This window comes from Xiphophorus couchianus, chromosome 20, assembly GCF_001444195.1.
Source record: "Xiphophorus couchianus chromosome 20, X_couchianus-1.0, whole genome shotgun sequence".
In the NCBI taxonomy this organism is placed as follows: domain Eukaryota; kingdom Metazoa; phylum Chordata; class Actinopteri; order Cyprinodontiformes; family Poeciliidae; genus Xiphophorus; species Xiphophorus couchianus.
The window spans coordinates 16120103-16147060 of record NC_040247.1 but is presented as its reverse complement, the minus strand read 5'-3'; the positions used below and the strand labels follow the sequence as shown (position 1 = coordinate 16147060).

At 38.1% G+C, this 26958-nt stretch overlaps 3 protein-coding genes across 4 annotated transcripts; 2 read left to right on the top strand and 1 right to left on the bottom strand.

Moving 5' to 3' along the window:
* Nucleotides 1-1468: 1468 nt before the first annotated feature.
* tmcc1b (transmembrane and coiled-coil domain family 1b) lies at nt 1469-20374 on the top strand. 2 transcript variants are annotated; one of them, XM_028003188.1, is made up of 8 exons: nt 1469-1553; nt 5149-5319; nt 8953-8996; nt 11313-11575; nt 16284-16703; nt 17484-17968; nt 18857-18992; nt 19070-20374. In XM_028003188.1, exons 4-8 carry the CDS (start codon nt 11354-11356, stop codon nt 19382-19384), a joined length of 1578 nt encoding a protein of 525 aa, XP_027858989.1. In that variant the 5' UTR covers nt 1469-1553; nt 5149-5319; nt 8953-8996; nt 11313-11353; the 3' UTR covers nt 19385-20374. The 2 variants fall into 2 exon arrangements, with proteins under 2 accessions (XP_027858989.1, XP_027858988.1); XM_028003187.1 differs by having other exon boundaries at nt 10801-11575.
* Nucleotides 20375-21130: 756 nt separating this feature from the next.
* LOC114135691 (transmembrane and coiled-coil domains protein 1-like) lies at nt 21131-24095 on the top strand. Its single transcript, XM_028003194.1, has 4 exons — nt 21131-21285; nt 22764-23099; nt 23171-23306; nt 23826-24095. The coding sequence occupies exons 1-4, from the start codon at nt 21254-21256 to the stop codon at nt 23994-23996; spliced, it is 675 nt and encodes a 224-aa protein (XP_027858995.1). The 5' UTR covers nt 21131-21253; the 3' UTR covers nt 23997-24095.
* Nucleotides 24096-24505: 410 nt separating this feature from the next.
* On the bottom strand, nt 24506-25828 carry h1m (linker histone H1M). Its single transcript, XM_028003192.1, has 5 exons — nt 25614-25828; nt 25260-25519; nt 25087-25183; nt 24970-25016; nt 24506-24829 (listed from the first exon to the last, which is right to left on the bottom strand). Exons 1-5 carry the CDS (start codon nt 25696-25698, stop codon nt 24578-24580), a joined length of 741 nt encoding a protein of 246 aa, XP_027858993.1. The 5' UTR covers nt 25699-25828; the 3' UTR covers nt 24506-24577.
* Nucleotides 25829-26958: the final 1130 nt, after the last annotated feature.

Sequence of the window (26958 nt, the reverse complement as noted above, 5' to 3'; positions counted from 1 at the left end):
CTTGAAAAAGTGCAATACCTGATATTTAATCTGTTATTAGGAAAATCTGGTACTGCATATTCCAGAGCAATCTCTATTCATTACCCTCATTTGTATGTAATGTTTCTATTTCCCTTTTTTGTATCTATTTACTGGTATTTATTGTGACAATTTATTACACTTTTTATGCAACTTATTAACTACTTTCGGTATCGGTCATCTAAATGTATGATTTACTTTTTAACACGGTAAGAATGTTGAAGAAAAGAAACTGGATTGTGACCATATTGATGAAAGCACATCCTGTGAACCTGCTCGCCGAGTTGCTCACCTTGGTGATTCATTTGGGATTATACGGCAAGCCATTTACTCATATAATAGATGGGCTTTCCCAGAATACAAGTATACAATCAATGTTTTAGTTACGTCAAGGATGTTCTGTGTAAGAGAAATGTTACTTTCCCATTAAAATTTATTGGGCATTTAATATATCTTAGTATAAAATTTTAGAATTTTATATCTCTGTACTACCTCTAATTTACATACTTTTTAAAAAATTTTCAATAAAGGAAATAACTTCTCAAATTTTCACTTCTGACTACATAGACAATAAGTTTTTTAAATAAATGTATGTAGCATTTAAATAAACAATCAACAAATAGATTGAGAGCATATGTAGTTGGGTCAGTACCAACCAAGATGTTGCATTTTTCTTTAGCTAATACACGTATTGGCTTGCCACCCAAAAAACATTTGGAAAAAACAGCATCACTGTTGGAGAATATCTCAGACCCCATGCATAAAGCTAGATAATTCCTTCAGGGACAGATCACTACATCATGTGAACAAAGGCCCATGTTTACATTTGCACAGTTTTTCTTTATTTCAAATAACATCACTATTATTTTTTGTATTTTTGCATTGTAAAAATCCTGTATCCAAAAATATACAGGATTTTGTACATTTATTAAAATGACTGCACTGTTTTTATTTTTACCAGAATATGCTATTTTTAATAACTATACAGTATTATTTTTCTTATGTTGTAACTTCGCCCATATTGTATAGTTTATTTTTGAATTTATTTATCACTGTTTAAGTATGCATGCGAATATGTAACTTTGACTTGATGCTACTTCACCTTTCCTCTATTCTGTTTTAAAGACTTCTTGCTGTGCATCCAGCTTGTAAGCATTTCACAATATTTCCACAGATTGTCAGCGGATTTCCTGCCTTGCCTCAACATTGTCACCTTCCTGAAATAATAGTCTATGTCATTTTCTTTTTTTTTTTTTTTTGTGCAACTTTTGGCAATAAATAAATAAATAAATAAATAAATAAATAAATAAAAAAAATTACGGAAACAGTGTAGCGGTACTGCGTGACGTCACGATGCAACGGGCGTATTGATGCAGGGAAAAAAAAAAAAAAAAAAAAGCAATTACAGCTGAGTTGATTATGTGCTACAACTGCTTGCCGTACCCTGACGCCGAGCACGCTATTTGACGTCACCGTGGGAGTGTCGGCCATCGGGAGAAATGAACGGTCATCTACACAGCCGTCTCAGCGCCCATGTAAGTTGAAGCCTTTAAAATTGACTTTTGTTGTGTAACGAACTGCTTTATGAATGAAATGTATTTCCATATGCTGTTGCCCTCCCCGGGCGGGTAGGGTAGAAGTGGATTTGCGGTGTTCACCCCGCTGTCGCTGCCGCCTGGCGGTGTGCCATTTTTTTTTTTTTTTTGCCTGTAGCTAACCATGGCTGAAGCCGAGGCGATGTGTGTTTTTTTTTAGCCTGACAGGCTGAGTGGACAGGCGGCGAATAAAGCGCCCGATCTGCCACCCAGGAGATCCAAGATGGGCGATGTTAAGTGCGTTTAAATGTGATTAAGGGAGGCGGAATTAATGCTTACGGTGACAACTTGAGAAGATTTAACTTTCAGGAGCACACCCAGGCCACATTCAGTTAGGATTCTTTTAAAAACAGTTCCTCATTTTGTTTTTTGTGTGTTTTGATTAAGTTGAGGCTCCCAAAGTGTTGAGTTAAAAACCATGAAATGGCAAAGGGGAAAGTGTGAACGGTTGTGGGAGTATGTGACAGATGGCATCTCGATACCTCCCATCTAAACGGGGTTTCGAAATTTTAACACCTGCGAGGACCGATTTTTTGGCCACTGCCTCGGTTTGCAGCGTTCCTGAAAAATAATAATATATAATAAGTTATTTTACATTACAATGTGTGTCTAACTCCATATTTATTACTCAGTAGCTATATTTTTTGATTCAAATCATTATTATGATATGTTAAAAATGGTCAGACGTAGATGTTGTAATGGAGCTGCTGCACTTATGCAGATATGTAACACTGCCTTGCAAAGGAAAGCAACTTTACTTTAGGAGGATCACGTTACAATGTGAGGATAATTAAATTTCTGCATTCAAATCATGTCAAGGTACTCAGTGAAACCGAATACGAGAGTGAAACTAAGAAACCAGCTTTACATATTTACACAGCAACACCTGTAAGGTATGAGCTGCAGGACTGTTGGCATAGAAACTATATGTTCTCATCTTTATTTGTGCTTTTTGTTTTTACAATAAGTGATTAGTAATTCATAAAGCCGTGCGTTTAGTCTCCTGGATGAAAAAGGCAGCTGTTGTAAATCCTTTATCCTGGTTCTGCTGCTCACTTGAAGGTTTTACCTCCTCGCCCCGCACAGCAGCACCGGTGTGCGCTCTCACATAAAATAAACGCCCTCCGGCGCACCACGTTAGCTTCTAATGCTACATATCAGCTGCACAGTCAAGCCGTATAAGTTGAAACAACGACGTCTTGATTTGAAATAAAATAAAGGTTAGAAAAACAATATAAGACGCTTACAAATGATACAATTATTCTGCGAAAATTGTTCACAATTTTGTGTTTTTAAAGAGCCCGGCCTGCGACCACTGGCTAGCAAGGTGCTAATGTCACTCAGTTCTTACCTTTAGCTAACAGCAGAACTCAGAGTACTTACTGTAATTTAACAGCTACACTTGCAAAACCTGCCTTACATCACAGTAAGGTAGTTACTAGATAAAAATGTTTTATGGTTATAAAAACAGGACGCATGTGAAGACGCCAGATGCACCTGTAACCTGCTTGGCTATTATTGAACTAACCAGCGTGACACACAGCCAGCTCTCTAAACTGTTACAGCTATGGTTTTGCATATCACTCTACTTTCTTTTATAATCAATCAAACTGGCTTTAAATCATTTAGATTAGTAGTAAAACATTAATTGCTAGCTTTAAAATCTCACCCTTCCTGTGTCATCACAAGAAACAACTTATCAGTTTGTTTCGCTTTTGTTTCTTGGTATTTGTTGGTGTTTTCATCAGAATTGTTTCTGAATCAAAGTCAAAATCCATAAAAAAATAATCTGTGCTATTACCAGCGGATTAGCTTGATTGTTCTGGCACATATGAGGTTGTTGGCCGGAATTCACACAAAGCAGAATTAGCTTTTCTTTCTCTTTCAGTGTGATTGCATTTTGTGAAATTCTGCTGCTGAAAATCATGCTTTATTGCTTGGCTGTGTTTTTAATCAGTGTAAATTAAAGAATATGCACACGTGGTAGTTAATAATAAGTAATTGTGTATCAGTTTGCATAAAACTCCTTTAATATACATTAAACATATAAATATAAAATCTTCCAACCCAAAAACAAGCTTGTAAGCGCACAGGTTAAAAGACAGCTGCAGTTTTTTGAGTTTGGTTAATTATATCTTTCAATATGGTCAGTGGAAACACTTAATTAAAGGAAAGGCAGTCCTCTGCTTTCTGCATCCCCTCATAGATGATGTAATGCTCTTGTCAAAGCTTTATTTCAGAGATTTTATTCAGTAAATGTAGAATAATTTTCAGGGTTTATGTTCCGAGATGCAGATTAAAGCAATCACAACGGCACAGGATTGCAAATCATTCACCCATTTGATTGGAGCTGCTGCAGAGGCTCTGTGTGTGTAGATGCGAGTTACAAGATGGTGACAGTTCACTTAAAGTCTATTCTATCTACACATTGTCACATAGTTTGTGCATTTTAAAGCATAACAGCTACGAAACAATCTGAGTTTAATGCAGTCTGAGTCAGATTTCACTGTTTTATTTGCATTCTGGGCTATGCTGCCGTGGTTACCAGAGCTGTGTGTCCTCAGACCTGAGCCGCTCCTCAGTCAGATGGGAACCCGGTCTGAGTCAGGGAGTGAAATCAGATAAACATCCTGGTAAAGACTGAGGAACGCCAGAAACCATGTAGTTGCATATAAAGGTTTTGAGATGTTAAATCAGGGAGAAAAAATGTACATAAATCACATTGTATCTGCTAATACGTCCAGATCGTCTCAGTTCTTGTGCCTCTTGTGATGTCATCAACAGAAATAGACTCAATTGGAAGCTTTTTATTAATAAAATTTTTGTATTTTAAGAACTCTTGCAGTGGAAATCTATACATCATTAACTGTTTATGTATTGTCTCGCCTGTCTTTGTTAGTACACATAAAATCCACGGCTGGATGGTTTCTTTAACCTCAGCTTCAGCACAGTATAGTTTATAACATCACATCACCACAGCAAAACTTTACTCCAGTTTGATTTCCATAAGACCAACAAATAGTTAATGTCTTGTGAGCGTCCTCATGGGTCATTTATGCACTATTAATTAACATTTCACAGTTAATTACTCTAAAAGTCCTCTGAGGCCTGCGCTGTACAAAATGAAACAGAATGAAACGGATTAGGTTCTTTAGTGTGAGGTTAGCGTTACCCTGCGGGGATTTAAAATTAAACCTTAACTTCCTTTGTTCCAGGCAATGAGGTCAGATTATGTCCATCACTTTAATGTAATGGTGATAAACAAAGTTGTTGACTGTTCTTTTGATTTCAGACTAAGAGTGTGTTTTCAGAAGTTCCTGATTTAAATGTTAAATGTATTAAGTGTTTAGCGCATTTAAACAAAAAAAGCTTTGAAATGTTCTATAAATAATAAAATTAATACAGAATAAAAACTGAGAGCAGTAGTGTAAATTCAAAACGAACATATACTTAAAGCACACACAATCACATTTCTCACGTAAACTATTTACTGAATGCACTCTGCTTCTTTTTTTTTCTCTCTCTTGTTTTGCAGCATGTAATTTTTCTAAATTTCCACGGAAGCTGTGGGTTAAAGTTCAAGAGCTATTTTATTTGGAAAAGTCACCCGGAGGAAGCCTGGCCGGAAATCGGCTTGGATTGCTAAGCATTTTATTCCCCTGTGTTCATAAAAGCACAGATCTGCTGCAAATGACCACATGTGAAGGTAAGTTGCTCTTATGGCTGTCTTTATTCAACTTGTACATTATGATCATATTTATACTTAGAAGAATATGTATATTTGACTTATTATTGAGTAATCTTCACTTGCAATCAAACGCTGGACAATAGAAGTTAAAATAATCCCTAAATGATGGTGTTAATAGTAAGGATTTGACATGGAAAGCAGCCTGTGTTGAAAGTCTGACACAAGTAAAATGTTAGCTCACTTGCACAGGACGGTGCAGCCGGTTTGACATCGGAGCGCTGCGTCCGCAGAGTGACAGGTGAATACTGGTTGACCTACTTTAGACTTCAGCCTGAAGGAGTCAGATGTCATTGTGTTCTCTCTGCAGATGCAGGATATAGTTCCACATCTGTGTGGAGCGTTTATTATCGTTTGTCTTTAATTTGGAGCTTACAATTTTGTGTTCAGTGTTGTTACATTAAGTACTGTATGCACTCACAAGGGTAGGTGTGTCTTAATGAACTTGATGAAAGTTACTGCATATCATAGCTAAACCTCTCAGAAAATTAAACAAATATTTTTAATGTTTTGGCCAAGACAGTCAAGGTGACGGCCGCTGTCCTTACAGTGTTTTAGCAGTCAGTCACTGATATCCTCCAGATGGATGATTAAGCTACAAAAGGTCAGAAACTGGCTTTCATAGTGCTGCATGCTAGCATATTAGTTGAAAGTTAAGTTGATGGAAAAACCGTTGTAGGAAAGGGTGCACAAGCAACAGGGTTAAACAGATTTTTCAAGTAGGTTTTCCTTCCACTCAACTTTACACCAATGTACTCAGTCAGCTTCTATTGCAATTACCTTCCTACTGGTGGAGGAAGTCAATGATTATAGCATAGCTTAGCATGAAGCTTCATTTTTTTGATGAAAATAATTATTCTTCTGATGTAATAATCTAATTGTCAGAGAATTTGAAAGCTGGGTTTTTATTAACTGTTGTCCATAATTAAGTAAAAATTTCCAGAAATAAAAGATTGAAATATTTTATCCAGTACTTATACAATACACAAATTTCACTTTTTAAATTTAATTTCTGAAATTATTCAGCTTTTTGTGATAATGCACCTGCAGACGAAGCATTTTTTCCTGTGGGATTTATATAGTAACTAGAAGCCCTGTTATATAAGTCAGTGTGATGCGTCGCCATAACAACCTGCATGCAGCTATCAGGGGCTCCATGCTGTTCAACACAAGCAGCATATCATAACTGAATGCTGGTTTGCTTTATTGCTCCCAAACATAAACTCAAGTTTAAGAGAACGTGGTTGAATTATTTGAATTCGTTTATGCCGACAGCTTGGCTCTGTTGGAGTTTTAATTCGCTCTCAGGTGTTGTTGAATTACGCATTAGTAGTGAGAACACCAATAACAATGTGAAGCAACCTTTGGATGTATGGTTCAGTGAGAGAGAGTGCATAAATACACACACACACTTCAGTGCAGTGGGATCAAACTGCAGATCTATCAGCAGGACCAGCATCAAATGAGTCACAGCTCAACAATAGTGGACAGTTTCTTTTTGTTTCTGGAAGAGCAATTGCTCTCTTGGCTTGTTAAGTGATACTTCATTGTTGTGCTGACTCACAGGATTGTTTTTCTGGTTTTCTGGAAAGCAGTCTGTGTCCTAGGTAGAGAGAACCTATCACGTAAAGTTTGCCGTGCCTTCTTTCAGACTAAGTGAAGCATGCAGTGTAAATTATCTTCTAACATACCCTTTCAGGGTGATTCAAGATCATGCCTACAAATGAGGCTAACGCTGCAATTATGTGATTAAGGAGGCGTTCTGTGCACACAAAGCATCCTTTTATGTTCACTGCTAGGTTAGCATCCACAAGACGACTGTCTTTGGTTTCAATTTGCTTTAATACAAGCTTGCAGAGGCACAACATGATTAGTAGCACAGTGTTCATCATGACTGCAGTGTCCATTAGGAAGTCAATTTGGTGCAAAATTAGATTCCCAAATACCACATTACAAATGTGATTAGAGTTCCTGTTATGTTTTTGTACACTCATAAATTTTATATTAACTTTGAGGTTTTAGAGAGGCAACTTCAGGGATTCCTAAAAACAAAAAAAAAATGGCAACTATTGTTTGAATTTATGGTGGATTTTCTCTAATCTACACCAAGTCAAAATCAGAGCTGCATGATATTAGGAAAATATGTAATTAAAATGATATTGACTACAATTAAGTCACGTTTTCCTGACTGGTTTTCTGTCTATCTTCTGCATCATTATGTCCTCACCATCTGCTAGGAGCTTTCTCATCACAGCCACAATAAACACACATTAAGTGTCACATCAAGTCACTGAAAACACGTCTAACAGGCCGATATTTCAAAATCTCCCCATCTGAATCAATATAATGTGCAGCTTTAGTCAGAGTTATTCATATTTTCAACAATAATAAATTAGACACCCCACTGATATTCACCAATATTTCTTAAAAAATGTTTTTTTTGTGTCTAGCCTTGAGGTGTAATCTCCAAGTATCTAAGAAGTTTGAAGTTATCCGTCGCAAAGTCATTTTTAGATGTTTGGGATCAGATTTTGTTGGAAAACCCGACTGCTTCAGCCGTTTGACCCAAACTGTCACCCTCAGGTAAAACAAAATCAGTAGTTTGAGCGTAGTTAGTTTCAGCTCCTGCTGGTATTGATGTTAATCAAAGCAGAAAGGCCTGAGCTTTTCACATGTCGATGTTAGAAATATTTTTTAGCCAGAGATGCATCCTTTGCAACAAATGATCAAGCACACACTAAAGGGATGCTATACTTCTGCATTTTAGGCAATACAATGCTCATTTTTTAAAATTTAAAACAGGAATTGAATAGTTTATTTCTATTTTGTATGCTTTTCTAGTTTTTCTAATATTATATAAAATACACTTAATTGGTTAAATTGAAAATTTGCAGAAAATACCAATTTATTTTATTCTATTAATTGATGAATCTACAATAATTGTTAGTTTGCAGCCCTGTAATAGATTAAAAGATAAATACATATTCCTCTTGTTAATAGCAGTGATGGAGTATGTTATATAATTATAAACCTTGTAAAAAAAAAAGGATCTAAAATTAATCTACATACATTTCTGACCAGTACTTAAAGTCTTGAGCTTAAATAACTCGCCGTGTTCTTTGAGTTTTTAGTTTCACAATGAATAAATGAATAAATACGTGAGTGAGTTGTTTTTAAGGTGAATGGCTCATAACTCAGTCGTGAATCAATAATTATTCCAGGCCCAGCATCGTCACCCTGTGTGTCCTGAGCTCCTCAAAGCTGCATCCGCCATGTTTTGATGTTTGTTGTAAGTGCCGCACTGATGAGTTGTTAATGTTTTCATGTCATTTTATGTGAACATCATGTCGTCTATAACAGCGATTGTAACAGAATGAGGCTCATTAAACAGGAATAAACTCTTAACATTTTAAGCATAAGGTCTGCCGGGGTCGTTGGTGCTGTCAGGTGGCCAGCTGCTTTGACTTTCTTTTCTCCGACACTCTCTCATGTATCCGTTGCTGCCATTCATTAAAGAGTGGAGGCTTTCATAAGTCAGTTTTTACCTGTCTGTTGCATGAAGGATCTATTTTTGTCTGTTTGTGCTTCATTTAGCTCGTCGTGAGTTGTGAGTCAGAAGAGAAGAGGCTGGGCTGATGGTAAGCTCTGCCACACTCTCTCCTTCTTGAATCCTTTCTGAGCGTGTCGTTAAATCTTGATAAAGAGAAGCAAATTGTTATTAATTGAAACTGACACAAAGAATCAAAATGCTTGGATTGAACCTTCATATTACAGGTTTTAGACATGTTAGGTAGGCGATGCAGAGAGAAGGCCACTGTGGATGGAGGAGAACTGGATCACAGTCATTTTCCATTTTGTATTTCATTTAGAGCACAGTTTTTATTATTTAGTTTTTATTTTACACTCTGTTGTCTCTTATCATCTAAGCAATTACTTATTTACTCATTAGTTATTAGTTAATTTATTCATTGAATACTTTCTGAAATGTGTCCATTTATTCTCTAACATAATTTGGCTTGACGTTTGTAGAATTAGTAGAAAAGAGAAGACACAAATAGAAAACTATGGTAAACATTTCAGAAAATATTTACGAGATTTTTTACTATCTAGAATTTGAATTTTATGCATTTCTGGGTTGACACTTTTAAGACATGCCATGATGTTTTTAACAAAAGTCGGGACTGGCTCTCAAAATTGTGCAAACTTTGGTTAAAATGACAGCTTTATGTGCTATAAGACCTCAGTTATTAATTTCAAAACCTTTATCATATTTCAATATGACAATTAGCTGGTGCAATTTAAATGAAAATCAAACAAAATAAAAAGAAAAAAGCTGCAGCAATCCTGGTGCAAACCCTTATACTGATATTTGGTTTAACTTTTGTTGAATTTCAGTCTTATTGAATTGAAACCCATTGAAAAATCACCAAAAGAACACCAAACCAACAGTGAAACATGGTGGTGGCAGCATCATGTTGTGGTTTTATGTCTTTTTTTTTTTTGCATTAGTGAGTTTTTTTCAACGGAAGAATGACTTTAAGAGAAGCATATTAAAGTTTTTGGTCGGCCTAGCCAGAGTCTAGAAGTGATTTCAGGATCCCGTTTAGAGTATTTTGACAGCTGTTACACATTAACAGTAACATTTTTACAGAAACGTAAAAAGCAGGATATCGTTAAAACAAGAATCTTTCTCGTTAACAAGAAAGTTTCTAATTTTAACTAGATAGAAAGGTGAGATCTTCCGACAGATTGTGACTTGTTAAAAAGGCATGATGGGACTCGCTTTGATTCTCCTCACACTGTTTCTGCTAGGCAACTTCTAAAAATCCCAAGAGATGTTGTTGTTTTACTGTTACGACCCTTCTTACTTAGAATAGAAGATATTTTGGTTTTAATGAGATATAAATCTCGTCGTTACAAGTTTACAAAATCTCGTTAAAACTAGAAGGCTTTGTAGTTTTAATGAGTTTGGTTCTCGTTAAAACGAGAAAGTTACCACTCCTGAATTTATTTTCAAGCTCTAGTACGTGAAAGTCAGTAAATCTGACCAAAGAAGACCAAATTCTCAAAACCACATTATGTAAGCCTTTGATTTTTTTTTAACAGTTTGACAATAGTTTGTCTTTCAGTTAATTGGCTCTAAAACTATTTATTATGGCCTCATTTTTTCCATCCAAAAAGCCTGGCATTTTAACAGAGTTAAACACATTTTTCAAATCCATTGTTCTGAACATTCCTCATTTTTTTCCTGACATGATAAATAATAATTCTGGATCAAATTTGAAATAAACACGTTAAACGAAAGTGCATACATGTGGTCATGACCATGTCAACCCAGTTTATATTGGTTGTTTTTTTTTTTTCTCTTCACATTGTGCTTCTGCTTTTTATGTTCCTCACAGCCGCATGTCATAATGCGTTTCATTTTCCTTTTTGTGGTAGACAAGCATGACATTGAGCCGAGCCACAGATGCATGCCCACTCTAAAGCACCAGCTGAGCGGCGTCCCCTCTGCTTCCTGGCTTGCACCCGGCCTCTCAGAGGGGGGTGTGGACGGGGCGTAGCTAGTCCCTTGCAGCCCCTGCATAGCGCCTCGCTGTGAAACTGGAGGGGTCTGATGGATCAGGGTAGTAGTGAGCAGAGTCCAGAGGAGCCGGACGCAGGAGGCCGAGCGGAGCCGGAGGCCGGCAGGAGGGCGTCGGAGTCAGAGCACGGCTTGTCCAAAATCACCCATAATGCCCTGGAGAACATGGGAGCGTTGGGGCATGGCCTGAAGCAGCTCTTCCAGCCTCAGCGCCGACGCTCCTCCGTTTCCCCACATGACTCCGCCTCAGCCTGCGCGAGCGCCCCTCCCTCCGAGCCCTTCGACCTAGGGTCAGAAGTAGGGGACGTTCCGGGCTCCTTGGCCCCCTCCGTGGATTCTGACAATCCTGCCGCTTCCGCCCCTCCCGCAGCTCTGAGCCGGGTTCTGCAGCAGATCCGAGGTCCGCCCATCATGAAACGAGGCACCAGCCTGCAGAGCCGCCGCAGCAAAGCGGGGAGCTCTGGGGAGGCCCCTCAGAAAGGAAGCCCGCAGATCCATCGGCGGAGCACCCATGAGGCCCTGCTGCAGGCAGGACGCCCACGCTCCTCCTCCACCACGGACACGCCCAGCAGTCCCGCGCTGGTGGACGTGCTGCTGACCTCTGGGTACCACTCCACTGAAGAACCCGACAAGGTGGGTGACTCACTCCCTTCAGCGGGTCCAGTTAGGTTACTTTGTTTATACCCAGAGGAAGGTTTATTTTGTAGTGGCACAAAGGATACATATACAAAAAGTAAGAACACATCAACAGAACCAGAACCACTCACATGTAGTCGAGATCAAAGCTCCACAGGTCAAATTCAAATCAAAGCAGGACACAGAAGAGCATCCTGAGAATATAAATAACATGTTGAAATAAAAATATGATTGAAATCCATCATACAAAATTCATTAAGAACCACTAAAGGTGCAGAAAAATCAATTCTATTTTGTTTTATTTTATTTAACCTTTACTCCACCGGGAAAATCCAGCTTAGATTAAAAATATCTTTTGTAAGAGATTCCTGGCCAAGACTGGCAATTGTGATCTTAAAAATCAGAATTGAATCGTTAGTCACTGAAATATTTGAATCTCTGAGAGCACCGGTTTGGCTTCAGTTTGTTTATTTCAGTAACAGTTGCAGGAATGAAGTTGTTTGAAATGCATCAATCTGTCCCACTCAGCTGCAGATGTTCAGATGTGGCCCAAAACTTCAGAGGATCAATAGCAATGATTACTTTCTTCAAATGCCAAATATATTCAAATACAGTGCCTTGAAAAAGTATCCATACCCCATGAAGTATTTGTACATTTTTGTCCCAAACAGCCACATGTTGTCATTTTTCTTCCACTTAAATCCTCAGTAAAATACGTTGAGGTTTGTTGCTGTAACTGTGAAAATATTTCAAGGAGTGTGAATACTTTTCCAAGGCACTAAATGTGATTAAGAAATGAATGCAAAAAATAATTTAAAATTATTTTGCTTTCTTTGAAAAAAAGCACAATACAGCTGTTGCCAGGGACCAAGCAGATGTTTAATTCAAACGTGGGTTTTTATTTACAAAAGTGTGAAAAATAATCAGCAACACTTGTACAGGCAAGTCAAAAGAAGAGATGAACTCAATAACAATAAAATATTGGTATTGATTTAAGGTCAACATATAATTTTGACCTTTATGTGTGCACTCCATATAAACATTAAGGTGTGATGGAAAATAAAATAAACAAGCACTGTGGTGAAGTGTGCTTATGATTTAAAGCCTAAAGCGTTCCTAGAAGATTTGCCCTCTGGGTATAAAACAATCAGATTGGCTTTGAAGGAATGTGTTTACTGAGAGACAGCAAATGGATTGTATTCAGCTTTTATTTGTTATTATTATAAAAATGAAAGGTTAGAGGTGACTCATGCTCAAACTCGCAAAGCAAGCGAACTGGGAAATCATGTTAAAAGTCTCCCGTTGTGTCCTGGATGCTGTGCTGAGTGGGGAGATGAGTTGTCAGTGTTGGAAGGTCAGAGATTGCCTTTGACTGGTTTGTCACTATGTGCTTTAAGCCGCGCTAAATTTAGCTTTTGCCGTCTCTCGGTGTACTTCAGGTCAGAGAAAGCTCGCCGGGGTAAACAAACTAACGTTTCGCTTCTGGCCTCGCTGAACGGGGAAATAATACCAGAGAGAAACTGACTTGGATTTAACTGACAGCTTACATAAAAATGTTAATTACTGTTATTTCCACAAAACGCTTTGGACTACAGGATGCGCTCTTGATTCAGCTGTACAGAGACATTATTTATCAAACCTGGAGGAAGTGTTTTGATCAGATTTTGGCCGTATCTCGTTTGTGCAAATGTGAAGAGTCTTTGTTAGCATTGGAATAATATTTAACTGATAAGTTATTGATCTGGGAAGTTCTGATCTCGGCGGCAGCAGCCGGGCGTTTTCACGTTGTGTGGTACCAGACCGCGCCGTTGTGCAGCTGGACCGAAGCCCAGGAGAACTTCACCGATCTCTGTTTAGTTACCTACTGAGACAAAACTCCTCAAAGATAGCTGTTTACAGCTAGAAAAGAGTTCAGAGATTTGAAGCATGCTCAGTGTTTGAGGCCTAAGAAGTACATCATTAATTACTTACAGTATATGCACCGGCTTCTAGACAGTGTCTTTGTTTTGTTTTTCTTTAAGCTACAGTATTATTCATAACAAAAAGATCGATTAAAAACCTGCAGCAGCAAGGTCCCACTCCCAGAATACCACAGAGTTAATTTAAGTCATTACAACACAGCAGATAAAAAGATTTTCTTAAGGGAGATTCTCTAAACATTTTGCTTTGAAATTACAGCTTTGCTAGGAAATTGTCAAAAATGGACAATTTAAAATTAACCAGAAGAAGCTACAGTATCGTCAATGCAGACCAACCAGTCCAGGGCTTTTCTAGCTGCATTAGTTTTATTTTCCTGCTGTCTAATTAACTATTTATTATACAGCAAATGAGTCAGAACTGCTGCTGATTTTCTCTTGAACATTTGATACCTTTGTAGTTTCAGCCATTGGGTGCCACAAGACTGATAGCTTGAAATATATTTTCATAATTTCTTCATAGTTTACTTAATGGTCAGGAGATAAAATGAGTCCAATTAATTTTATCTGCCAGCCAGAGGTTGCTTATTTTGTTTATTGTTTTTTATCAGGGGGAAACAATCTGTATTATTTTCCAAGAGTCAGTTTTCCCAGTTGATACTAGAACCAAAATAAAAGCAAATAGGATTTATTAGGTATTCAGAAACAACATTCAATTAAATGACATAATAGATTAAAACATATTTGTAATTACTTGCAGTAATAATTCAAGAAAATATTTGTTTGATGGTTTCAGCACCTGCATAAAAAGACTAATGGCTTTAATGCAGGTAGAAGGACATGAAATTGCAATTATCAAATTGTTCATAGTTTTGGGGGAAACGTTCATCATGATGAAAATTGGGATTTAATGTGAGTCATAAACTATAACCATGTTTGGGAAATGTTACTTTTGTGTTTTTAACAGTTTTTAGACTGCTGTGGCATAATATTAATATATTTCAACATATAAATGCACCCACTGTGTGCTTTTTAGCATTGCAGCTACACAATTTAATATAGCTGGAGCTGAAATTGTTTATTTAATAATGTGTATATTATATTTTTAGAGGAGTTTAGTGTTTGTGGGGTTCTGTCTGTTTGCAGTGACATTTATGTTGTGATCAAAAACTACATTTTCTTATTTATTATATCATTATCCCATAAAATGCCACAAAATATAAAAGTTCATATTGGCCATCCATAATGCCGAGGCACAGATTGGCAAAAAGGTGAGTTGACCCAGAGCCAAAAGTCCATTTTACATAATGTTGTTTACCTTTTAGATTAAACCCACTTATGATGAACAGAAATGCTCAAATTGATTAAAACCTAAATGCTTTGCTATGCAGTTTTCTCTTAAAGGGACAGTTTTATAGAGGAAAATTATGATTAAAATTGTGGTTGTGACTTTTTGCCTCATTGACTATTTCTAATGTCAGTAGAGTTACAGAGTGAAAAAAAAGTTTCTATATACAGACTGAAAAGTTTGTATAATATTAAAAGTGTTAGATTTCTTGAGGAATCATTGGAAGCTGCTTTTTACTCGGTTTTCAGTCTTTTTAACATTTCTTCATCAAAACTAATGATCAGCAATTTTTAATATTTGTCTTTGAGAAGCTTTTATAGACGACTCAGTCAGTTAAATTCAGAATGAATCAGGAACTGATTTAATTAATGGTTTAATTAATACCGTTGAGTAGATTTGTGGGAGTTTATGTTCTGAAAATGAGCCAGAAATGTTCTTTTTTGCATCGTTATTTTTCCTCCTGCATCACTTTCTTTGACTGCTTGTTAATATATTTTGTCATTAGTCGTAATGATTGAAAATTAGGTTTGCAGTTGTTTTCATTTTACAGGCGCCATCTGCTATTGTAAATGAGTATTTACACATTTATTGCAGACATCAACATGCAGTCTTTTGTAAAGTTAACAAAAACATGCAGACACATTAAGCTTTGCTGACAATTTCCAAAATGTATAAAGTTAGTTCTGCTGCAGGAATGTGCCCAACAAATAATACATCTTCTTTTTTAACTCCAGACGATTATTCAATTGTCTGAACAATCTTTTTAACTTGTCACTTTGTTTGAGATTTTTCTCAGTTTTGCCGTTTAGTGTCAGTGATGGTGCTGCATTATTTTTATATTGGAAATCATTTTGAGCTTGACGAGTTGCTTTACACAGTTTTTTTTTTTTACGCAGTCTGGGATTTGATTTCAGTATTTCAGCTCTAAATGGGTTTGGTCAGAAAGTAAAAAGGATGGGAAAAATCTCAATCGTCTTTTTTTAAAGTCATGTACGTATTTCTGTCCTTTTTGTTGCTTTTTTTCTCCTTCCTTTAGTCCTCCCTTCTTCATTTGTTTCTTCCCTTGCTTTCTCATGTCAGTTTTTCCATCTTTTATAATCCTTCCTTCCTTCTTCTTTCTTGTCTTATTTTCAGTCTTGTCCTTCCTTCCTATTTGCCTTACTTGTCCTACTTTCTCTCTGTATGCATCCTTCATGCCTGTCTCTTTTCACATGCCCTCCCTTCCTTTTTGCTAGTTTGTCTTCTCGTTCTTGTGTCCTCTCTTTTTTTTCTTTTATCCTTCCCTATTTGTGTCCTTCCACTCTCTCTTGTCAGTTTCTTCTTTCTTTCCTTCCTTATTAGAGGAAATTTAGTCTTTTGTTAGTGAGCTTAATGTTTAATTTAGACGTTTTCTGAAAAGGAGAGTTTATTTATTTTATGTATGCTTGTTATTTTTCAATAGTTGGATCGGTACGATGGATCAGGCCCTGCTGTGTCACCCAACGCCCTGCCTTACGGCGCCGAGGGGTACGACGTGGTTGACAGCACGCCGGACCCCCAGCGCACCAAGCAGGCCATTGCCCAGCTGCAGCAGAAGATCCTGAAGCTCACAGAACAAATCAAGATCGAACAAACGGCTCGCGACGACAACGTGGCCGAGTACCTGAAACTGGCCAACAACGCAGACAAACAGCAGAGTGCGCGCATCAAGCAGGTGTTTGAGAAGAAGAACCAAAAGTCTGCTCAGACCATCCAGCAGCTGCAGAGGAAGCTGGAGCACTACCACCGGAAACTCAGAGAGGTGGAGCACAACGGCATCCCTCGGCAGCCCAAAGACGTTCTCCGAGACATGCACCTGGGTCTGAAAGGTGTTGGAGCCAAGGTCAGACCGTCATGCTTCTTCCTCAACAAGGGAAACACCTAATTACTCTGTTTTATTTTTTTATGTTGGTTGATAAATGGTACCAATGATTTGATTGACTTTACTTTGACTCTGCATGTAATACTATAGAGTCAAATGGGAACAGCTGATATAACAAAAACAAGGTACTGCACGCCTCTTTAGTTTGTTCCTAGTGTTTAAACAGCCAAAGAAATGAGATATTTCCTTTATAGCTCTTTACAATAAGAGCCCCAAACGTGTTTCTGCTTACAGATATTTAAAGATAAGAAGTTAAAGTCTTTGCCACAAATGAGAGTAACTTTACTGTCTTAATGAAGGCTGCAGACAGTAAACAGCCTCTTAAATTTGCAATTTAATCTGCTAGTACTATGAAAATTAATATAAAAATACTAGAAACTTTGTTTTTGCCTGCCACATCATGTCATACTGTACATTTCACCACACATTTCAGATTTTTGTTTGGAAAAACTAATTTGAAACCATGTATTTTTTCCTTTCACCTCACAATCATGCTTTTTTTTGGGTTTAATAAATAAATTCAAAACAAAACTAAAACTTTTGGCCTGTCATATGAAAATAAATTGCAAAAGTGCACTTTTCCAAAGCACTACAGTGATTGCCGCATTCATTTGGTATCATCAAACCAAACGTCTGAATTCAAAGAAACAATTTTGAAGCTGCTATTTGTTTAATCCAGTCTGTGTTTATGAGTGATAAACTGGGTAAACGAGACACTGACTTGATCACTGCTTTCCTCAGGTAACAGGAGGGCTGTCCAGCTTTTCTCAAGCTACTCATTCTGCAGCTGGAGCTGTGGCGTCCAAGCCCAGAGAAATCGCTTCGCTCCTCCGGAACAAGTTTGGGAGCGCCGACAACATCGCCGCTCTGAAAGACTCGCTGGAAGAAACGCCAGGAGAAGAGGGCAGCTATCCGGGGGGGTCACGACCTCTGGGAACAGGACATTTACAGTCCAGCCCCAGATACGGCAGCGAGGACGACTGCTCGAGCGCGACGTCTGGGTCTGCCGGAGCTAACAGCACGCCCGGGGCCCCAGGTGGCCCCCCCAGCTCCAGGGGGAATACTCTCGATAATGCACAAGGCTCGGGGTTTGATGCTTTACTCCATGAGATCCATGAGCTCCGGGACAACCAGGGTCGACTGGAAGAGTCATTTGAAAATTTAAAATCCCACTATCAGCGGGATTACACCATGATCATGGAGGCTCTGCAGGAAGAACGATACAGGTATGTTTTCACCTAACAAATTCAGTTTTAGTGAGGTTAGAACTGAAAGGTTAATGTTTACAGTTTGCCACACAAACTCGCAGCATTTAGAACTCATCATGGCGTTGCATCTTAAGTTTTCTCTTGATCTCTTTGCTCATGTAAACTGTTTTAATCTTGTTGCTTTTTCCTTCTTTAGTTGCCAGGAAGAAAAAATAATCCTTACTTGCTATAGTTGGAATTGCAGCCATTTTCAATGCACTGCCAGGTCGATGTTCCTCTTTATGTCTTCATCCTGTTTAAACACAGCAGCCAAAACCAAGACTAAAACTATCTCTCACCTAAATTAAGGACAACTGTGTCAAAAAGCAAAGTTATGCAACATTAAATGCAGTGAGGTTTGGCTTCATGTGTGATTTTGCTGATTAAATTTAAAAGTGCGCATCCATCTGAAAGAGAACTTTTTTCCACTAAACAACAGCCCAGTTGTTTTTCTCCTTAGTCAAGGTAAGACGCTTCGGATATTGTCTCTGGTTCTGGAATAGTTTCGCACAAAGGGTGCAACTACTTCAGTTCATGTTATGAACACGGCTTGAACTTGAAGCTCTGACTCCACCTGCTGGCCACATTTTATCCACACCAAACTCTAGAAGAGCTTAACAATCATCTAAAGATTGAAGTTATTCCTTTTACTTGTGCACATGTTTGTACAATGTTTTTTTCTTCCACCAAACTTTCTACTAATATGCTTCAATATCGAGTTAGGCAACTCAGCAGTGTTCTCTTGATTACCACAATAGTACATTTTTATATAAAAATATTTTTTATATTAGTCTTTTTGAATTAAAATGAATGTTTTTTGATTTTCTGACATGTTTTGTTCCTGATTTTTTAAATTTTTTTTTTCAGGTGTGAACGATTAGAAGAACAACTCAATGACTTGACAGAATTGCACCAGAATGAAATCCTGAACCTGAAGCAGGAACTAGCCAGCATGGAGGAGAAGATTGCCTACCAGTCTTACGAAAGGGCCCGAGACATACAGGCAAGCTTCGACTGAACGAACCTCACGCTGATGCTTTGCCATCATGCATATCTGACACCTCTGATCTCCTCTTCCAGGAGTCGCTGGAGGCTTGTCAGACTCGCATATCCAAGATGGAGCTGCAGCAGCAGCAGCAGCAGGTGGTGCAGCTGGAGGGCCTGGAGAACGCCACGGCACGGACTCTCCTCGGAAAGCTAATCAACGTACTCCTGGCCGTCATGGCTGTCCTTCTGGTGTTCGTGTCCACTGTGGCCAACTGTGTTGTCCCCTTGATGAAAACACGCAGCCGCACGCTTTCCACGCTGCTCCTTGTGATCCTGCTCGCCTTCCTCTGGAGGCACTGGGAGGCTATGTCAGAGTATCTGCATCATTTCCTGCTAAACCCCAGATGACTTGCTGGGAGAAACTAATCAAAGCGATGAAAAGGACTGGGGGCTTGAAGATCAACGGTTAAAGGGAAGACGCATATACTGAAGGTTGTGTCTTAATCGTCCAGTTGATCATATTTCTCTAAAAGCACTCAGGAGTGTAGCAGAGGTTTGTCACTTTACCACTTTGTGAACTTTGTATCCAGGAGAATAAACTCAAGAACGAGGAAATAAAAAAAAAAGCCTGGAAGTTGGGCATCGACTTTAAATCACAGGTGCAATGGAGGCACAAGCACACGCTGTGAGAGTGACGGGGGCGTATTTGAAGGAGGAGCTGAGAGAACTGCACACTGGATTTCTCTCTTCTGAGTGAATTTGTTTACAAGTGGAAAACCTTACATTGTTTTTCACCTTAGTTTATATCTGTAGGTTATTCAAATGGTATTGTTTTGAAGTCACTGCTATTTTTAATCCAGCTTGCTCAGTTCTCTTTTTAAACAGTTATGAGCTGACGTCGTTCTGCGGTTTTAGTGTCTCCAGGTTTTTTTTGTTTTGTTTTATTTTTTTGTAAGAAATTTTTCTTTTCGGTTTTGTGATTGTTTTTTTTTATGTTTCCTCCCCTCTCTCATCTCTGCATTGCAGCTTATGTAACCAAGTCCTCCTTCCAGATCACTTAAGATCGGGTGCCTGCAAATCTGCATCAGTGCTCTGAGATCACATTTGTTACTGAATTAAATAGCTGTGGGTCGTTGAATTGTTTCCTTTAGACGCGTGGAGTCGATCACACTGGTTCTGCCACAAACGGGATGTGACCCTCTCCTCCAACTGGACTACACTTTTCCTGGTGACTCTTTCACTGCAGAAAGAATAATCTACAGACTGAATTAACATACTTGAAGAGCGGCTAAATTGCTCAAAGACTTAGTGCTTCCGTACTCTTTCTATTAGTGATGATGAAATAGTAACACATTTTAGTTAATTTTTTTTTTTTTAAATTGCTGTTTTGAAAGGCTCCGTTTAAGGTCTAACTTGTATTTGTGTGCAATTGTCAAAAACTCAGTCGCACAATACATTACCAAAAACAAAACAAAAAAATCTTCTCTTTTTGTTCCTTCTATTTTTTTATTGGATAAATGCATCTAGATCATTTTTTGTCTGAAACGAACAAGGGCGGGGTTTATTGCATGGAAAACTGTACAAGTGAATCATTCTGTTTCTGAGGTAGCATTTGGTGTTAGTAGTGGGATTTGAAGGCCTTTATGAAGTTTGGTAATTGAAACTGCTAAAATTGGGTTAAGAACCGTTTAACATATTAAAAACTATGACATCAGGAGCTATCCTCGCAAAAGAAATTGAGTCAAAAACATGTTTCATGATCAACATCAGTGATCAAATTTTCTTTGGTTAAAATCACATCACAAGAAAAACAGCAGAACTCAAGGCTGTGGAGATAACTTAGCCTTATAAAAACCTCTAGTGAGGTGATTTGTAAAAAAAAAAAAAAAGGTTTGAGTTTGCTAGGAGCATAAACATCTGACCCTGATGTAGTAAAGTTCAAAGGTCAAATATGTGTTCTGTTGAGTCCAGGATTTTCCCTTTTTCCAGAGTGATCAGAGGTAGAAGAAAAATACACTCATCACATTTAAACCGCCTGTAGTATAAGCCGCCTTTAAAAAAAACAACAAAAAACGTCTATTCTGCATGAAAAATGTCGGAAATACCTTAATTTAAAACCAAAGGTCGACAGAATCGTTGCCTAGCAACGTAACAACCTATTCGTTCGGAATCAATTCCGATTCTTAACGTCTCGCAGCCGCAACAGCTACGGTTAACCGTTAGCTTAACTCTTGAAACAAGTTCTTTTATCAACGACAATTAACCAAACTCCCATCGATGCCTCGCAAGTTGAGTTTCTTTAAAACCAGGTAGGTAAAAATTTTAATTCAGTCATACCAGCTACAACTTTTTCTTTTACGCGTGTTGTCCATGTGGGAAAGAAAATGTTTTCTGTCGTGTAAATGTGTAGCTGCCGCACTGGACAAACTGTACGAGAATCCTCAAGTTGAAATATGTTACCCCACAAGAAATATTGAGATTATACTGTGTTTTACTTATTCAGTCTACTGAAACTCTTGAAGTTGCCTTCAAAACTCGTCATATGCTATAGTAATTTTTTTTTCAATTTGTTTTTCCAGTATAGGCTACTTTTAAAGCTTATAGCTTATTTTTATGTAAATATAATTTTTATTCCATAAACACTTTTGTGAAATGCTCAATGAACTCTATAAATATGGCATTTACAAAGACTATATTACTACTATTATACTAATAAATGAAAATAATCAAAAATGGCCATAGTTCTGCACCTGTTCACAGTAATTTCTGTCCAATCCTTATGGTGGACCATAGAATCATTATGTATTTTTGTGCTTTAAAAGTACAAAAATACAAAGCAAAGAATAAAAGTATTTGGCCTTTAAAACCACCTGATGAGCAGTAAATGAAAAGGCATATTCCTGAAGTGGAAGGTGTTTAGGTTCCCATTACTTTGGAACCCTTTACTGAAGTCCTGCTGTTGAGTAGAAATCTCCCAGAGGGAGTAATGAAGACTAATAATCACAGCAGAAAGGTCAAGGATGAAGTTTTGGAGAAGTTTAAAGGAGAGTAAAGATATAAAACAATATTCCAAGCTTTGAACATCTCAAATCTGTGAGGGTACGTTTCTTCAGCAAAAGCTGTTCAAGAAAACCTGTTAGTGGCTGCAAAACACTTGAGACTTTTTCTATTTATATATGTACATTTTGAAAGCCACGATGAATTATTTTTGTTCCACTTCACAACTTTGCATGTAACAGCAATTAAACTATTTGTTATAAAGGTATAAATTGTATTAGTACATTCTGAATAACCTTGTTAGTGCAGAAAGAAATATTTTCCACCTATCAAACTGCTGTTTGGTGTTTTTATAGCTCCAATTGAAGAAATGTGAACAAATTGTGTTTTTGTGTCACGATGCTGGTAACAAGATGCCTAAAGATGTAACTTAAAAGAACTCTGATCAGAACCTTTGTTCATTTTTTGAGCTTAGGGGTATAATTTGTGGGTTAAAATATATATTTTTTTTAAAGCAGAATAATTGCTTTAAAATAAATGCTTTAAAATCTAGACTAAAATGACAAGATCTCAAACATCAACTCTGTAGAGGTGTGAGAGTTTCATCTTGAGAACTTAGATTTTGAACATAATTTTATCCCTTTGCAAGATACACATGTTTTTAAATAGAAATTTTGCTTTTGAATTTTTAATATTGTTTTTATTAAAATATATCTATGTGATGGGGGATGCTCTTAAATGTTTTCTGGGGGTGTCGATTCTTAGAGAAAATGTATTTCTTTGCTCACAGACGGTACAGCGGATCTAGTACCCTTGCATCCAGTGATGTATCACTGGATATATCTAATGATGCTTTCGAAAACCAGGATTGTTTGTCGCTTAATTTGGAAGATGGTCTGTCAACCGAAATGTGTAGCAGTAATAATCACGGCTCTACGGAGAAATCTGCCATCACAAAGGATCATCACAATGACAAAGAAGCGTCTGGTCCTGATGGCGCAATCCTCGAGCTCCAAGAGTTTAGAGAAACCCAAATCCAACAAGAGATGTGCCTGCAAACCCTCCGAGCCAAGTACCACAGAGATTTCGCTATGATAAAACAGGCACTTGAAGAAGAAAAATCAAGGTAATTTATGCTCACTGCTGTACATTAAAAATGTCCTCATTTGGTTTGTAAACTCTGTAATGATTTTGCAGCAAAGATGTTTTAACAAAGGAACTTGCTGACATCACTGAACTTTATAAGAATGAAACGCAGAACTTGAAAGAGGAGCTGACCAGTACACAGGAGATGATCAAGCATCTGGTTTTAAAAGCTACGACAGATATTCATGTAGGTTTTCATTGTAGTACACACCGGTAGCCAGAAGTGTTGGTGCTTTCTACAGTTTTACTGCATTACTGTTTTTGTGCAATGTTTTGAGAAATGCACTGAAAGTCAAAAGGCAGGAATATGAATTATGTGCCAAGTGCAGACAAAGTTCTGCACTGGTGTCACTGGATTGTTTGGTTGAATCTGTTACTTGCTTGAGCCTATGAATTATTTTTTTGTCACAGTTGAACCTCTCTCTGTAAAGTTCTGAACTTTATGTTTGATATAAGAGCAATCTTAATAGTAGCCATCTTTGCCACATGGTAAAGCCAAATGTTACATTAAAACTAACCACATTAAAGAAATATACAAAAACCTAGAATTCAAATTTATACCACATAAACTGAAGCAGTAGATTGTGAAAAAGCAGACAATAACATTTGAAATGATCATTCATGCATTATTCAGAAATGGTTGAAACTGCTTTTAAAAGTCAAAGATGCAAATTCTTAACTTGTAAAATCTTTTCTTGGTCTGTAGGAGGTGCTGGGGGCTCTTCAGTACCGTTTGGAGCAGCTTGAAGAGCAGCAACGGCAACAACAGAAGCCTATAATCTTTGAAAAAATTCTAAATAGCCCACTTGTCATTTGGTCGGTCCTTCTAGTACTTCTGTCCGTACTGGGCTACTTAGTCGTGACCCTTAGAGCATAAGGCTCCTCTGTTTTGACAGAGGATTTTTTCTTGAATATTCTGACTTTGTAGCTTGAGTTCTGAGATACCAGTAATAAAAGTTTCAAGCCATGTGATTAACAGGTCTGTGGTATACCACACCAGCCCTAAAGTAAATCTTTAAGAGGTAATTCGAAAGTTAAGGTTTGTATTTGATCATTGAACAGGTCTTATAGTACGACCGTTCTGCCGTTTGCAGTCATGGCTGGTTACATGCCAGCAACTAATGTAAAGAAAGTCAACTTTTTTTGGACTAGACATGCAAGAAGGATTTCAATTAGCTGAAACCCATCATTGCCAAGTTTATGGATTACAAAGGTGAGTAATTTTTACATTAGAGCCAAAAATCTCCAAAGTTTCTGCTTAGTTAAGGTGAAATAAGCCAAGTCTCAAGTTAAACCAATAAGCCAGGGATTTGCTTTTAAACCTACCAGTAGTCCTTTCACAGATATTTGATCCGTTTGTTAAAATTCATGAATTTGCAACTGGGAAATAGAAAAGCCAAAACCATACATTTATTGTAAACAAATATCTAAAAAAATAATTAATTAAGTTTCCTTATTTTACACTGTCTTCTTCACTCGTTTGCCAGCAGTTTTAGATGCAGGGGCATCACTGCCCGACTTCACAGCCTTACTTTGGGTTTTCTTCTCCGTTTTTGCCCCTTTGGCCTTTGCAGTCTTATTTTTGGTTGGCTCAGAGCTTCCAGCACCGCTTTCCTTCGCCTCCACTTTTTTAGCTTTTGGCTTCTTTGCTGGAGGAACCTTTGAAGGAGCACCTGCCTCATCCTTTGTGGTTTTTGGAGGCTTTGGGTTCTGTGACAAAAAAAAAAAAAAGAACAAAGAGCCAAAGTCAGAACAGAGAAGTCAAAAGGTGTAAGCAGCAGCAAATGACTCGATATTTTTGTGCGGATTAGGGAGACCGATGATCTGGTCACAGTTTCGTTTCGCCTTACCTTTGTAGATTTTGCCTTTTCATTTGTTGGCTTCTTCTTCTTGGCGTCTTAAACAAAACAAATGTTGGTGAGGGACTCCACCGTGAGGTCAGAGATGTGCATTTTGCGAGTTAATACCTTCTGTCTGGGTCTTCTTGGCTCCAGCTTTGGGCTTCTGCACATTTGGATTAGTGTTCTCAGTTTTCTGCTTCACCTCTTGAACTTTTGGCGCAAGCTTTTAAAACAAGGATAAAGACTCAAATCAAGCAGATTCAGTGTGGAGGCGTGTCCGTTTCTCTTTAGTTTCCTACCCTGAACTTCCCCAATGCGCCCGTGGTGACGGTGGCGTTGACGGGCCTCACCAGCGTCCCGTTCAATAATCCGTTCTTCAACAGTCTGCGGACCAAGTGCTTCAGCCTGGCCGGATCCACAGTGGGGTACTTCTGTTTGATGTAGTTCTGTATGGCCTGGGAGGAAACCCCTTTGCGTGAGTCCAGGGCTTTCAGCGCCTCTTTCACCATGACGAATGTGGACGGATGAGTTGCGGGTTTTCGCACCGCCACGGCGCGTGCTGCGGAGAGAAATGTGTGAAATCGCTTAAAAAAATATATAAATAAATCTAACAATTATTGGTGTCCTTAAACTTTCCCCGTTCGTATACAAACCAGATGTTTTCTTCTCATCGGGCTTTTCAGCAGGAACGGGTTTTGAACTAGGTTGAGGATCCGCTGCTTGTTTTTTGGGAGGCATCGCTTTTTTTTTTGTAAAGTAAAAGTAAACAAGAGACAATAATAAAAAAAAATAAACACGCACGTTGTAAACTAAAAGTTTGACTTCATTTTTATGCAGGTAGACCAGGTGATTCTCATCACACTGATTGGGGTCTGCAGATTAAAGCAGGCCATTGGTCTACTCCTTATGAGTCAGCCGGAGGAGGAGCCGAAAGGAAGGAACCGGAGTGAGAGGAGTTTTTCTTTTCAGTAGTAGAGGACAAAAACTTTGTAACTAGACAAGACTAAAAGACGAGTTGTCAGATCAGAGCTCATCTGTTTAGCAGCATTAAGTTTAGCAGATAAACTATAAGCACTAAAACAAGTAGAGTATCTTTCAGTCGCATGCTGGATGTGGTCGAGCGCCGCTGTAAATTTATCTGAATCAGAACAGGTTATGTCGGTATGCTCGCATGACGAGCCGTTTAGGAGCCGGTTTTCACGCTGGGTGTAAAATGGTGCGCACTTCTTGGCTCTACTCCATTTCTGTTGGTAATTTAACCATTTCAGGAAATTTTGAATTTAATCCCTCCTGATTTCCAGCTCATAGCACTCTGAATAGTTTTTGATGAGTTCTGACAATCCGACCACGTTGTAAATGCTGATACATTACATAACAGCACTTATGCTGTTACGTACTAACTGTCCCAGGGTTATAAATGAGCATTTGAAACCAAAGTAAAAACAGCAAACAGCAGGGGACATTTTTATGTGATTGAATGAATCTCAAACAACTAATTTCTGTGTAAAGTTAATAGAATAAAAGTCTGAATATATGTTATGACTGGATCAGGGCCATAACAAAAACTGGAGGCCATACCACAAGTAAAAATGCAGACAAGGATCATTTATTAAGGATAAAGTATACGGTTGACAAAAGGGAATGTAACCATTGGATTCAGAGTCGTAACGCTAATGGTTGGGTGTGTTTTGTGTATGTGTGTATAAGTGATGAGATGTGAAAATAAAAATAAACTCCAGCGCACACGATGAGACGAGGCCCAGCAGGAGAGCAGCACAGAGTTAGGTGTCAGGAGGAGAGGAAAAAGAGACAGGAAGGAGAGAACAGACAGAGATATGATTCCTCTGTTCTCTGGATCCACGGCACCATGACCTGCACAGAGAAGGAGCTAAAATGTCAGGCACACCCCAGGACACCTAACACAGCTCACAAGGCCTCGGGCCATAACAATGTACAAACCAAATTAAACAGCCTTTATGTAGAACATGCTCAGACTAA